The sequence below is a fragment of the Enhydra lutris genome, unplaced genomic scaffold, assembly GCF_002288905.1.
Source record: "Enhydra lutris kenyoni isolate GAN:26980312 unplaced genomic scaffold, ASM228890v2 scaffoldscaffold23, whole genome shotgun sequence".
In the NCBI taxonomy this organism is placed as follows: domain Eukaryota; kingdom Metazoa; phylum Chordata; class Mammalia; order Carnivora; family Mustelidae; genus Enhydra; species Enhydra lutris.
In genome coordinates this window covers 1,649,323-1,664,777 of record NW_019154107.1, presented here as the reverse complement: position 1 = coordinate 1,664,777, position 15,455 = coordinate 1,649,323, and the positions used below count along the sequence as shown (strand labels likewise).

Below are 15,455 nucleotides of genomic sequence, written 5' to 3'. Positions count from 1 at the left end.
CGGTATGGGTGGCTTACAGACATAGAGGCATTTCTGCATACTTTTCAGGCATCCATCCCCGCTTCCATTCATATCGGCATGACCGAGCGGAGCCTTGATTACTGCTCCTTGTGTTCCTCATCCAGTTTCTCATTGCCAGTTATATAATATGTACAGTGACAGAAGCAGAAGTTAGTGTTGCAAAAGCCGCTAAGTTCTTGCCCAATAAAAAGTCAGGATTTTTTACAAGTTAGATAAACTCTTTGAAGTCATGAGCTCCCAGGGTCACGAAACAGTGAATGACTCCCTAAGCCTTGATGATCCTAGGATGTTAACATTTGGAATGTGACATTTTTTTTTCCTTTAATTTCTTTCATCAGTGTTTTTGTAGTTTTTGTGGTAGAGGTCTTTTACCTCCTTGGTTAAGTTTATTCCTAAGTATTTTATTATTTTTGGTATAACTGTGAATGGGATTCTTCTCTTAATTTCTTTTTTTGGTACTTCATTGTTAGTGTATAGAAATGCAACAGATTTCTGTATATTAATATTGTGTCCTGCAGCCTTACTGAATTCATTTATCAGTTTGAGTAGTTTTTGGTGGAGTCTTCAGGGTTTTCCATATAGAGTCTCATGTCATCTGCAAATAGTGGAAGTTTGACTATGGCTAGGACCTCCACTACTGTGTTGAGTAGAAGTGGGGACAGTGGACATCCCTGTCTTGTTCCTGACCTTAGGGGAAAAGGCTGTCAGGTTTTCCCCACTAAGGATGGTGTTAGCTGTGGATTTTTCATATAAGGCCTTCATTATGTTCAGGTATGTTCCCTCTAGACCTACTTTGTCAAGAGTTTTTATCACGAATGGATGTTGTACTTTATCAGATGCTTTTTCTGCATCTGTTGAGGTGATCGTTTGGTTTTTAACCTTTCTCTTGTTAATGTGATGTAGCACACTGATTTGTGACTATCAAACCATCCTGGCAATCCAGGTATAAATCCCACTTGATTGTGGTGAATGATTTTTTAATGTACTGTTGGATTTGGTTTGCTGATATTTTGTTGAGCGTTTTTTAAAAATTTTATTTTATTTTTTCAGTATTTGAAGATTCATTGTTTATGCACCACACCCAGTGCTCCATGCAATCCATACCCTCCTTAATACCCACCACCAGGCTCACCCAACCCCCCACCTCCCTCCCCTCCAAAACCCCCAGTTTGTTTCTCAGAGTCCACAGTCTCTCATGGCTCATCTCCCCCTCCGATTTCCCTCAGCTCACTTCTCCTCTCAATTTTGCATGTATGTTCATCAGTGATATTGGCCTATAGTTCTCTTTTTTTGTAGTGTCTTTATCTGGTTTTAGTGTCAAGGTAATGCTGGTCTGATAGAATGAATTTGGAAGCTTCCTTCCTCTTCTATTTTTGGAATAGTTTGAGAAGAATAGGTATTGACTCTGCTTTAAGTGTTTGGTAGAATTCCCCTGTGAGACCATCTGGTCCTGACTTTAGTTTGTTGGGAATTTTTTGATTACTGATTGAATTTCATTGCTGGTAATCAGTCTGTTCAAATTTTCTGTTTCTTCCTGATTCAGTTTTGGGAGGTTATATGTCTCTGGGAATTTGTCCATTTCCTCTAGGTTGTCCAATTTGTTGGCTTATAATTTTTCATAATATTCTCTTACAGTTTTTTGTATTTCTGTGGCGTCAGTTGTTATTTCTCTTCCTTCATTTGCAGTTTTATTTATTTGAATGCTGTCTTTTTTTCTTGATGAGTCTGGCTAAAGATTTATCCCTTTTGTTTATCTTTTCAAATAACCAGCTCCTGGTTCCATTGATCTATTCTATTGGTTTTTTTTAGTCTGGAATGTGACATTTCCATGAGTGAGTTCATCTCTGGGGCTGTCTCCTTGGCTTCTCTCACGAACTGTGGTCTGCCAGGCATTTCTTCTGACACTGAGGTAGACAGTAGTCTTCTTTTTCCCCTCTTACCTCATAAACCATGATGTTGATAAGCCTGCTTTAATAACTGACTGACGGGGATGTTGGAAATTCTGAGCAGAAATCCCAGCCATGCAGAATAATTGCATCTCTTGGGGAGGTGTTAACAAGCAGAGGCAAAGCTGAGTGCTCCTGGGCTCTGGCTTCTATGGATCTTTCTCTCAAGGGCCCCCCTGAAGCTCCACGCAGAAGACGTTCATTAGTAAATATTAAACACTGCTTTCTCTATAGCTGGTGGGATGCTGAGGGTGTAAGACCCCCTCGGGACACTCTGAGGCTCACTTAACAGCCACACTGAAAGTGTTCAGCACTCACTTTCTCCTGGAGCTGTATCTCAGTCATCAGAGAAGGCCATGAAAAATTTTTTTCAGCCATGCTGGGTAACTTCCGGGAAATTGGGAATTTCTGGGGAATGTGGGGACAGCTGACCACCAAGAGAAGTGACTGAGCAAAGTGCTTTTCTTTTCATTTGGACCAGCGGATGAAACCATTTTAATCTTTCCATTGTTTGGTTTGATATGTCCATTTGTAAGCTATGCATTCCCTTCTGAACTCAAATATTTGGTGCACTTACCATGTCTGAGAAAATGTGGCCTACATTTTGGAGGTACTTTTTAAGTTGTTTCCACAATTAGGGCGCCTGGGTGGCTCAGTGGGTTAAGCCTCTGCCTTTGGCTCGGGTCATGATCTCAGTGTCCTGGGATCGAGCCCCACATCGGGCTCTCTGCTCATTGGGGAGCCTTCTTCCCTCTCTTTCTGTGCTTCCCTCTCTGCCTGCTTGTGATCTCTGCCTGTCAAATAAATAAATAAAATCTTTTTTTAAAAAGTTGTTTCCACAATTACAAACAAATAATTAATGTGGTACAGACCAACAGGTAAGCCAGATCATATAGATGAAGCTTTCTTTTTTTTATGTGACTTTTTTTTTTAAGTAATCTCTACACCCAACGTGGGGCTTGGACTCACGACCCTGAGATCAAGAGTCAAATGCTCTACCCACTGAGCCAGCCAGGTCCCCTTAAATGAAGCTTTCTTGTGTAGCTAATCTATACCTGCCTCTTCCTCATTCAACTGAACCTCACTTCTGATGTTTGAAAATTGAGAGAAGTAGATCCATAGTCTGGGGGAGGATTGGGCCATCCACCATTTCATCCATTCAGACAACATTTATTCAGAACTGGTATTTGCTAGGCAATGTTCTAGGTATTTGATGGCTGCAAAGGTTATAAAGATAAGATCCTTGTTTTCAAAAAGTTTACCATTTTTGAGAATCTTGCTACTCAGAGTTGGTCCATGGACCAGCAGTATATGCATCACCCAGAAACCTGTTAGAAATACTGAATCTCAGACCTGTTCTAGACCTGTTGAACCCAAATTGGCATTTTCACAAGATCCCCTAGTGGATAGTATGTGCATTAAAGTTTGAGAAGCCCTGGTCCAAATCAGCGATTGTTAATCTGCATATTGGAAGGACCTGGGGAACCTCTAAAAAGTGCCAATTTCCTGTCCCACCCTCTAGAAATTGTGCTCGAATTGGTGTGGGGTGTAGCCCAGGCATTGCGAATTTTAAAAATTCCCCCAGTGATTCTAAATGTGAAGCTAACTTTGAGAAACCCTGAACTGTTAGGTTGCTTTGCATTCTCGACAAAAGGGAGTCCAGGACGAGGTTGTGGCTCATTGTTTTAACCAATTTACAAGTCAGGTGGCAAGTTTGTCTTTTCTCAGCATTTGTAGTGCCAAGACTTAGATGCAGATACACCAGCGCTCACTGGTGACTTTTGGCCAACAAGTTGTCCATCAGGGAGCGGCCATGAGCCGGCCCTTGCTGTGGTAACCATGGGAAGTGCTGGAATACTTCAGACACATTCCACAGGGGCTCCTGTGGCAGGATCGAGTGGATGAAGGCAGGACATTGGGGTGTGGGCAACTTCTCCCTCCTCAGATGCGCCCTGGGGCCTTGGTGTCCCTCACCTCGTTTTCTTCCAAGTATGTGAGCTGCGGCCACTGATGGTTTCACCCAAGGGTGGTGACACATGTGTGTGAGCTTAATTCAGAAGCTTTCATGGCCACAGTGTCCCTCAGGTTCCCTGGGACCAGTCCATAGAATTGCTGTAATGCTGATAACCACCAGTGGTCATATCGCTCTTTACGCCTCGCCAAGATTTTGTGTGTCAAGAAACCGAGACCCAGAGTTTTTATAACTAGTGGAGCACTCAAGTCTCAGCTGGCCCCAGTTTGCTGTCATTCCCCTGTCCCTGAGATAGCTCCGATAACCTGACAGGGCGCAGAATGTAGAGGTAGGGGTACAGCAGAGCTAAGGCTCTGTTTATTCATTCCTTCAAAGGAAAAACATCATTTGTTTTTTATAAGGAAAATAGCATATTTTACTCAAATACCTGCCTGGTGATGAGGCATAGAGAAACCATTTTGGGTACTTGGTCATAGAAGAGTGAACATTCTCTGTCAGAAATACTGATCTTTCCACACTCCAGGTTCTTGATAGAGTCCAGGTCTACATTCCTCTGCTTTCATGCTGGTAGAGCTTATTTCTAATTGTCGTTGTTCTGGAAACTTTCATCTACATGCTGACCTCTCACTCTTTCCCACTGCAAACTCCTGCCTCATTCAAAAGCCACCCCCTCGACTGCCTATACTGTCCTGTCCTCATTGTTGGAATCTCATAGTCTGCTAGGGTGATCATCATCTTGGGTTGTATCTGTGGTACTGGTGTGATTATTGATAGTGTCCCAGGTTTGAAAAGAATGTAAACAGTCACCCTCACATTTTCCAGTATCTTGGCCGCACTGCCTCTCTCCTCACTGGTTGGCCGCTATCTCATTGTCCTGCTTTCACGCGCCTCCCACCATCCTCCTTGGGGACATCCACTCCACCCTGATGACATTCTGGCCTCACAAATCACTGACCACCTGTCCCTCCATTCTGCTCCTGCCACTTGCGGGTGCCATCTTGCCTCACACCTCACATAGCTGTTCAGTAGATATTGGTTGGGAGTCCCCTGGGAGCCAGGCACTGCCTCCATCCTAAGTGCCAGTTCTTGAATGTTCTCTTCCAAGACCCTGACTTCCCACTCTCTCTCTTTCCTTCCTTCATGCTCCACGATCCTGCCTTTGACCTTTCTCATTGCTTTGGTTCACCCCTCGTTCCCTCTTCGGGCTACCTGGTTTTTCTTGGACCCACTTGTTTTTAAATCCGACCGAGCACTCCTGCCGGTGTTTCTGCTCCATAGTGATTCACTGTCTGCCTCTCACACTAGGCTCTGAGCTCCAGAACCCTGTTGAGGACTTTATAATTTTCTCTTTCATCCCTGAATTCCTCTGCTATCCTGCATGTTTTCAGTTCTCAGTAAACAAATTGAATTTGGTGTTCTTTTATACTTCCAGAAGCACAGCCCTCATACAAATAATTGTCTCTTCATCTCTACCATCAGAAGGTTTGTTCTTCTTCCTGGTTTGTTGACGAGGAGGTATTCTCCTTCTCATTCTGCTGTCAGAATTGTTCCTGTTTCCCTTAAATTAGCTTCTCTTGCTAGGGGATAAGAAGGGCCTGCGTTTGCTCTCAGTCTCTGTCCCTCACCAGGTACCTTGACTTGGGCTGGCTTCTGTCCTGCAGTGCTTCCTCCATGTCCTAAGACACACTGACCATTTTCTTTTTGGAACGTGCTTATCTCATCCACGAGCCTTGTATTTGTCCTCTTAACCAATCAGAACAGCAAGACAGGTTGTGTTCTACCTTCACGCTTTCCCTGTGTTACCTTGAAGTACACAATGATTAGTACTGTTAATGTTTTCCTTAAGAAGCCAAGGAGAGATGAGCCATCCAAGCCATTCTCCACTGATGGGAGGTGTAATAAATATGTCCTATGCCCTATTTTGCCCTGTAAGCATGTATAACTTCTAAAGTTACTCTGGATATGCTTCTGCTTATTAAAATTTTCTTCATTGTTTTTCTCACATGTGAAGGAAAAGGGTTCATTACAATGATTCTTGGATTAGTGCTTGCAGAAGACTAAGGTGAGGCATGGATTTGCACCAGTTGGAAAGTTTAGAAGAAAGCTTTTGAAAAGAAATGTATCGCTAAACAATATTTGAGTGCCTTTTATGGATGTAATTCTGTATCAGGTGCTCTGAAATGAATGTGCAGGGAAGTTCAGTCCACACATAAGCAAACGCTCCCCCCATGACAAGATTTAAGATGGTTTGAAAAGCTGTTAATGATTTTCTCCTCTTTGGTACCAGAACTCTTCGTTGATAAAGGTCATCCAAAGGGACCTTGTATAATATGGTGGGGGGCTCTTTTGTGTAAATCTCTAAGCTCCCTGGAGTTAGGACCATGTTCTTTGCCGGTTCCACATCTGGTGCCAACAGAAGGAACTTTAAGATACTTTGCATTTCATGGATGTTTGTTGAAGTGAATATCATGAAATACAAATTAACACAGTTGTGAGTGTTCAAGAAAAGATAAAGCACTCATCATTATCACTTTCCTAAAGGTAAATTTCAAGCTGGGTTTGAGGAGAAGAGGACTTGTCCAGAAAAAGAGGAGAAAAAAAGGTGCCAAGCATTTCCTCAAAAATCAGAGCCATCTGGATTGAAAGATTTAATTTCTAAGGACTTAAAAATAAAGGAATGTCACCCCCTACTCCTTGGCAAGATTTTCTGGTATAGTTGATGACAAGATCTTCTCAGAGCCAGAGGAACATCAGAAGCCATCGTCCTTTGCCACCATCACAGTCCCCGTTCATGGATCCTTCTGTGGGGACTGATGCTAGATTGTTTAGGGAGTGATGTGACCTGAGCAGGACCAGAATACCTACCTGGGCTTCTCTTATCATTTTCCAAGAAAGATAAGCATTCCCTCATGTTGTCTTTTGAACCTCAGTTTGTCCTGAGTAAATCTGAACTTGATGCTTCAAGTGTCTGTTTTTCGGTGTTGGTCAGGACTAGAATTCACCATCCATGATTAAGGATCCATTTCTAGAACCCACACCTCTTCTAAAGAGTTCATTTATCTTTGTAACAGACGGCTGGGAGAAGGGAGGTGGTGCTCATTTACTTCTCACCTGAGATGGACTTTTTCTTATGTAAAATCATCATGAGTTAAGGTCTCTAGAGTCTACTTTGTCCTGATTGCTGGAGATCACAGAACTCAGGGTTAGAAAAAGTCCTCATTGATTCCACAAATACTTATTATTATTGGGCATTGTGTGGTGGGCTGGAGGCATAAATGGTCAAAAAGCCAGATACGTTCCTCACCTTGCTAAGATGTATGATCTCACATACACTGTGGCCCTCGGGGGTCTACAGTGGGGCCCTAGGCCCGCTGCGCATCTGCAGCTTGGGCCCTCCTGGCCCCTTCCCCACCCCCACTGCCATTGTGGAGGACCATGAGTGTCTCTCCATGGGCCCTGAGCACGATCTCCTCCCTTTGTTGAGTGAGCTTGCCGCGCTTCAGACGTGTTACTAACATTTTCTGGAAAGCCTCTGCTGGTTCTTGGCTGTAGCAGGAATTGTTGGTCACAGTCTGAGAATTGGGTTTTTACTCAAGGATGATACCCAAGAGCGGGGTGTGTACATTGTCTGCACACAGGGCAGGAAGAAGCACCCAAGTGAGGGGGTTTGCAGTAGGCCGGGTGAGTCTTGGACCGGGGGGCAGAAGTGGAGTTGGAGCCAGAGGACAAATGTGAGATACAAACTAGAGCAAAATAGAAATGGTTCTGTGGCCTGAGGTGGAAGGCCCAGGAGAACCACAAGGCTGTGTGGCTTGGGTCAGAAGCTTGGCACAGTCTCGCGCTCTCCCCGGCACCTCGCACGAAACAGGCGCTCAGAAAGCTTCTGACGAGGGAATGAACAGAGTAGGGTAGCAGGTTTGAACCGGAAGAATGAGTAGATTTGTTCTTTCATTTAGTGAGCAAACATTGAGTTCTGTAAGGTGAGGGAAGGGCTTTTCCCAATGACAGCGGTGCCCCATCAGCCCGGAGAGGAGAAGGTGAGGAAGGGCGGTGTGTTCACAAGCTTGCCAAAAGTGTGATTCTTCTTATGCTTGCCTGACTGTCGTAAGGCGTCTTTTTAATTTCCACAAGATTTATGTCAAGCCAATCAATGAGGACATTTGTGCATGTGATATTTCCTGAAGCCACGTTTGCGGTTAATGAAATTATTTTAAAGATTCAGCAAAATTAAGATGAAGAAAATACATATTACCATCCCATCTTTAAAGAAAAGTGGATCAGATTGATGCAGGGCCTCTGACAGCAGCCCTGGGTTCTGAGTCCCAGCCCACAGCGCTGGCACACTTGTGCTTTTGTTCTCCTGTCTGACTTTGGAGATTTGTGCTGACTTCATCTCAGTAACCACTGTTGCACTGATAGTGGCCTCAAGGAAAGGGCCTCCCTCTATTTTCTCTAAAAGGGGTGTGGGACCAGGGCATCTGGGTGGCTCAGCCGGTTAAGCGTCTGCCTTCCAGATCTTGGAGTCCCAGGATCGAGCCCCACATGGGACTTCCTGCTCAGCAGGGAGCCTGCTTCTCCCTGTGCCCCGCACCCTCCTTGTATTGTCTCGTTCTCTCTGTCTGTCTCTCTCTTAAATAAATACAATCTAGGACGCCTGGGTGGCTCAGTCATTAAGTGTCTGCCTTTGGCTCATTTCATGATCCTAGGGTCCTGGGATCCAGTCCTGCATCGGGCTTCCCGCTCTGCGGGGGGCCTGCTTCTCCCTCTCCCTCTTCTTCTCCTCCCGCTTGTACTCTTTCACTCTCTCTCCCTCAAATAAATAAATAAAATCTTTAAAATAAAATAAAAGGGGTGTGGGACCTCTCCAGAGGGTGCTTGCCCCATTTCTCACTGTCTGCTCTCCCGTTTCCTAGGACTGCATCGATGTGGGCTGGTGGGAAGGAGAGCTCAACGGCAGACGAGGAGTGTTCCCTGATAACTTCGTGAAGCTGCTTCCACCTGACTTTGAGAAGGAGGGCAATGTAAGTCTTCCTGGCCTTGAGGTCAGCGTTCCACATGCCGTCAGCATGTGGCTCCCATGATGGGTCTCGGGAATCCCAGCGGAGGGAATTTAGTGGGCCACTGAAGAGCCCTGGCATTTTAGTTCAGTGGACCAGCTTTTGGAGCCCTCTGCCTTTCAGTAGGCTGGGCACGAGTGTGAATGCATTCGTTACCTTCCCCTAGCCTCAGTTTCCTCATCTGACAGCTGATCACGGTGATCCTTATTCTGGTGTTGCTACATGAATAAATAAGATAGTGTGTGTAAAGCCCTGGGTGTGGTGCCTGGAACATATAAGCACCCAAGTGGCAAGAACTCTCGGGCACTCCCTTTGGTAAGCGGAGTGCCTCCCTCCTCTGCGGGGTGTCCTCGGAGGGGTGGGGAGCGGCCCAGTGCTGGCCGGGTGGGCGGCTGCAAAAAGCATGCTGTGAAGTGGAGGGCGCAGAGCGAGGCCACCGATGTTCTTACACTGTGGGTACACATGTGGCCTTGTATACTTGCGTTTGTCCATATGTGTGTTTGCTTACGCCTCTGATCTGTTTTCTCTTTGTGGGGACCCATTTTCCGAAGCTGTGGTTTCAGTGAGCCAGCCCGTCTTTGCCTCACTCCAGGTGTACTGTCTCTCTGATGAGGACGGAACAAGAAATTTTGGAAAAGTTAGAAGCACGTTGTATCATAAGGGGGCAACAATTGGTCTTTCCCATTCTGCTCTGTACCTCAGAGCTGTTTGCTCAGGCTTTGCTTGACTTCTCCTTGCCTTTCTGGACTGGTTCCTGTTTACACCTGCCGGGGCACTGCTACTATACCATGAACCTAGCCTTGACCCATGACCATTCCAGTAGAGTTGGAGTTTATGAAGGGTTATCCACCCTGGTGGATTGGTTACTAAGGATACTGAACAGCATCGATGGTGTACGTACTGCTTTGATGAATGAGCGTGTTGATTCAAGAAGCTGCGGTGTTGGGACCCACCAAGGTCATGCCCTGCCGATCTTCAGATTGGTGTGAAGCCTAGGGCCACCCCCTTAGGCTTTAGGATAGCTTGCTTTACTGTATTGTTCAGCGGAAGAGTGTTCTGCTCCACACGTGTTATTCTTTCTTGGACCTGAGTTTGGGGTTCAGAGAATCTGGATTCTGCTTCCTGGTGTTTTCTATATCCCTGACTCTTACTGCTGGTCCACGGGCCACACTGTACATTACCTGGAGCTTATTGGAAATACTTAGGCCCCACCTGCGACCTGGGCCTCACAACCCACATGTAACAAGACCCTCCGGCAAACCGTTTCCACATTACAGCTTGGGAAGTGCTGCTATAGAAGCAGGTATCTGTCTGAGTGATGACAGCTCCACCTTCCAGTTCCTGACTATATCGGAGGAGGGGAATAAATTCCTAGAACAGAGAAGGGTTCTCCATTCAAGAAAAAATTTCCAGCAAACAAAATCACTGGAGCCATTTTTATTGGCAGGTCAAGGTGTGGTGGGTTATCAGTGGACAGAATCCACCCCAGAGAAAAACAGATGCCAATATTTAGTACCGATGGGATAGTAAACATCTTGAAGCAAGAGGACACAGGCGTGAGGTGTGGCAGCCATGTAGAGAGCAGAGTGCTCGTGACTCCAGGCCACAGCATCAGCTGGACCCGGGCCTGACCGTGGCCCTGTCACTTACTTGTTCTGTTCAAGGTCACCTTCACAGGATGTGTCTCAGCCTCAGTATCTTCATCTACAAAACTGTAAGAAGAAGTGTACCTACCCTGTTGAACTGTTGAGAAAATGGGAATTCTTTATCCTGGCGCCTGGTGCTTGGTAAAGGCCCCACACAGGTCAACCCTTCCCGTCTTTTTAATTACCGTTCGCTCGAGTGTGGGAAGGCCTCAGCGGAAACTGGGCTGTAATGATAGACGTCGGACTCTGGTTCATCTTGTTTCAGCCGGTCAAATCAACACAGTTATCCTGACGTCTTTATGAGCTCCCCTGGGAATCCAAATGCATCTGAGAACTTTGAGGCTAGCCTTCAAAAAGAAATCTAGTACTTTAAAAAATACATTTGTAGAGACAGGCAAACACCGAATGGCATAATCTTCATGTTGGTTCTCATATTTTTTTCACGATCTGCTGCCTGGCAGTTATGTTTTATGTTTATTTCTTCATCCACCGTGTGCGTATTGGGTCCCTCCTCTCGGGCTGGCCGCCGTGCTGACTGATGAGAAGGGAGGAGGGCACGCTGCTGCTATCCTCGTGGGCTTAGCGTCAGGCAGCAGGTCTGATGTTCGGAGCCATAGAGACCTGCTGTACCTTTCCAAAAGGACACTGAGGGTGGGCCTCTTCCAAGGAGTGGAGGGGAGAGGGCCGTCCAGACTGCCCGTCTGACCCTTCTCACCAATCTTTGCAAGCCTGGTAAAAAAGTGTTCACGTCCTGAAGCATTCGGATGCTAAGACCTTCCTGGTGACTCCTTTCCCTGTGGCCAAGGAATCGTAGTGACATGCTGTCCTGCTGGCCGTTTGCCACCTTGCTGGTTCTGTGGGAGATACTGTGATTTTGAAGGCTGAGGTAAAATCTGGAGAATTCTTTTAACAAATGGGCCCAGTCTTTGGTTGCCTCTACTGTGGCCCCTTGCTTTCTAGTTCCTAGTCATATTTTAGTAGGGTAGTAATGGCACCAGGTGAGAGTGATTCCATGGCATACCCTTCTAGAAGCTCTGCTCTGTTACATAAGATATTAAGGGAAGGCTTCCACCGAGAGTGTGGAGTTGTCAGTGAGGAGTGGACTCAGCTTGCTCGTTGAGGTGTGCACGCTCTTTTGGGGCCCTGTGGGCATCTTGCGAACCTGGACAAGCAGCCACCATCTCTTTGATAGGTCTCTTAACCACATCCCTAAGAAGAAGATGACTCGGCTGAGGGAAACAATAGTCAAACCTGTCAGACAAAGTAATACCCACAGCTGAGGAGTGGTTGTATAATGTGACATTCAGCTTTTAGAACATGTGAAGTATTACATCCTTTTCATCCCCCCCCACCTCAGCCCACAAAACCAGCCAGCCAGCTTTGCACTGGCCGCTCTAGCAGCCTTTATCGCGGCGCGCAGAGGATTGGTGAGCTGGTGACAGCGTGGCAGGAGCTGGGGCTGTTGTTTGCTGAGTTGGCTGTGTGAAGATGATTAGAATCATTAGCACAAATGCACTGTGTGAATGACAGAGTCTGCCACCAGTTTCAGCACATGTCATCTTGTCTTGCCAGTGGCTGGGGCTGCAACCGTTCACCCAGAAAAGAGGACGGGCTGGGGTGATTAGGGTAGACAGCAGCAAAGAGCATTTATTCGGTGGCAGACCTCCTGAATCAGTAGGCGTCACCAAAGCATTCTGAGGAGTCTGGCTCTTTGCTGCTGCGGCGGTACGGACTCAGGTGGTTACCACAGAGCCTTCTGGAATTTCCTGGAGGGCTTTTGTTCAGAGTTCCCAGCAGATTCTCTCTCATTAGGTGACAAACGCTTTGGGGCTTTCTCTCAAGATGTTCCTGGTGGTGGGGAGAGTACCCATTGGTCTCTTGGTGCATATTTTAGAGCAATTATGTAAGCTATTTATGAGAGAACCTAGATTTGATGGCTGGCTGTTTATTTTGAGACTTGACAGTAAAATTGAATATCAAAATGGAAAGATTAAATATTCTGAGAGCTCCAGTGAAGCGGTGCACATGCTCTGTCATCATTATGGAAGGAAAATGGGGAACTTGAACTCTCAAGAACAGCAGAAAACTCACCGTCATTGAAAAAAAATAGAATAGATATCCTGAACGATAATGTTCCTGAACGATTGCTTTTTAAGAAAAAGTCTCGAGCTCTAGAGCCGTGAAGAGAAACTGTTCAAATCACCCGAACAGGACGTTACTATTCTAGGGTCCATTGACATGAAGGACCCTTCTGAGTTTGTAGACCATGTCAAGAACCAGCGCATTGCCAAGGTTCCCCAGTGAACGTTCTACAGCAGAGGATCTGCCTCTCAGGTACACAGAAACCTTCCCTCAAAATTTTCTAAACATGCCTGTGGCTGCGATGCAGGCTCACCTTTGCCAACTCGCAGAGACTTACCCAGCGAGCAGACTGCCAGCTTACTAATTGCAACAAGAACTGAAATGTCAGCCAGTCTGGAACACATGGGTCTGCCTGCCCAGGGCGTTCGCTCCCTGCGGGCCGGGTTTTTTAGAAGCCAGATTTCACAGGAAACCACATTTATTTGGTGCTTTCTGCGAGAGCTGGTGGCCCTCACCACGGGTCCTGCAGGTCTAGCTGGAGGGCCCCCTTATGCACCAGAGGGTGGGGTGCACCCGGGGAGCTGTGTGTTGAACTCAGCTCATCCCAGAGGCTGCTGGTGAGCACATGGCACCCTCGGCCTCAGCAACTCTCCACGGCTCTCGGGGTTCACAGCTGACCAGACCCTTCCTGTTCATTGTCCATCTCCAGGCACGCTGTGCAATCCAGTATGTTCCCCACTTTCTCAGTTATGGTCAAGTGCCGACCTTAAGATCGCTCAGCAGTTTTGTCCAGACTTTCACAGGAAAGGAAGACTTGCTGGATTCCCACAATGGCTAGTCTGCTGGAGGGGGATTTTGCCAGTGTAGCTGTGACTACATTCTCTTTACCACCTTCCTAGGAGGCCCCTTACCTTAGCCCCCATCGTCTGACAACCCAGTTTATAAAACCGACTCAACCCAAATTTTCTCTTTTCCTAGCCATGTCCTTCAGCCTTTTGAGAACCAGTACTTCTAGTTTCTAAAGATGTCCAATGAATTATTTCCCCCAAATGGTCTTCCAAAGAGAAACAAATACGTGCTTCCAATTTTCACCATTGTGAAAAAAAATTCACCTACAACCTTGTCTTTACGTGTAGTTTTCTGGGTAATGTCACCTGCAGAGATGGGGACCATGAAGGCACTAATGTCACCCAAGCATAACCTAATGGTGGAGCCCTAACTGAGCTTCTCCGAAGTAGCCTGGATGGCCCCCTTCTCTCTTCTCTGCTGATACAGCCTGTACTCGCTCAGTTGAGCCCCCCATTCAGTTGTACCCTTGCCTGGTGTGCTTCTCTGTCACTGCTCTGCCTGAGCGGTCATCTCTTTGAAGGCAGAGCTCGTGTCCCAAGCCTCTCCTCCATGGGGCCCAGAAGTATGTGTCTTAGTTCAGACTGCTGGAACAGAATACCATAGACTGGGTGGTTTATAAACAATAGGGCTTTATTTCTCACAATCCGGATGCTGAGAAGTCTAAGGTCAAGGTGCCAACAGAAGTAACATCTAGTGAGGGTCCCCTTCCTGGTTCATAGATGACTGTCTTCTCGCTGTGCCCGCACATGGCAGAAGAGGTAGGGGAGCTCTCTGGGGTCTCTTCTGTAAGGACACTGATCCCGTCTTTCAGGGTGCCACCCTCATGACCTGGTCACCCCCTTAAATGCAACACCTCAACATACCCCACATTGAGGATTAGGTTTCACTATAGGAATTTGGGGTCCATTCAGTGGACAAACATTCAGCCCATAGCAGCATGCTCAGTACAGGGTTGGCTCTCAAGATTGGCTTGTCATTTGGTGACCATGTGTACCTTCCCTTCCTTCGACCCCTCCCCTCCTACTTAACTGCTCTCTCCTGCACTAGCATGAAAGAGGAAGGGGAGGCAGGGAGAAGCCAGGTCCCTTGTCAAACTCCTCCTCCCAGACATAGTGGAGCTCGGGTCTTTCTATCTGGATGTGAGGTCTGGGCATGGAGTTCAGGCTTCACTTTTGCAGTGGGTGGAGGGAGCAGAGGCATGAGCCAAGGGGGTAAAGTGTGAGAGCATCTTGGGGAGAAGCCAAATATCAAAGCCTGCATGATTCCCCAATAGGCTAGCATTCTAGATGGGCCCAGCCAAGAGGGAGACCAGGGATGCAGGCCACCGGGCCAAAGGTGAAGGAGAGGAAACTCAAGAGAGACCCTGCTGAGAGCAGGTTTTTGTGGTGGCCCCTGGGGACCTCGTGTGCTAGGGACTCTGTAGGGTGCAGAGGGGCCCTTGCTGTAATCACAGGGAACCAACGAGCAGAGTGGAGGCCTTCATGTTGTTTCTAGAGCTGTGAGGGATATCCTGGTCAGGAACTGTCCATTTTTGTTCCCTCTCCAGCTTCACACAGACACCTCTAGAGAACTTAGCTGGATACCTGGAGGAGGGCTTCCCAAGGCTGAAAATCAAGCCAGGGTTTGCTTCCCTCTAGCAAAGTGCCCCACTCAAGAGTACCTGGCTGTCAGGAGTGCGCTCCTCTGGTTATTCTCAACAAACCACATGTGTGGGGCCAGAACTCTGAAGGCAAGAGGCCCAGTGGCAAATCAGAATTCCTGCCAGGGAGGCCGGTTGAGCCAGCTGATGAGCTCTTTGCCTGGGACTGGCCAGGCTTGCCAAACAAAGGGCAGAGTCAGCTCAGAAATCCATCAGCAGGAAGTAAGACTTGCCTTCCTGCTG

At 47.0% G+C, this 15,455-nt stretch overlaps 1 protein-coding gene across 2 annotated transcripts in view; it reads left to right on the top strand.

Annotated features, from left to right (window-relative positions):
* Positions 1 to 15,455, top strand: part of LOC111150333 (SH3 domain containing kinase binding protein 1) — a 335,303-nt gene that overhangs the window by 263,954 nt on the left and 55,894 nt on the right. For both annotated transcript variants that reach the window (XM_022507777.1, XM_022507776.1), the window contains one exon: positions 8,853 to 8,960. In XM_022507777.1, coding sequence (XP_022363485.1) covers positions 8,853 to 8,960 — 108 coding nt within the window. The remainder of the gene's footprint in view (positions 1 to 8,852; positions 8,961 to 15,455) is intronic.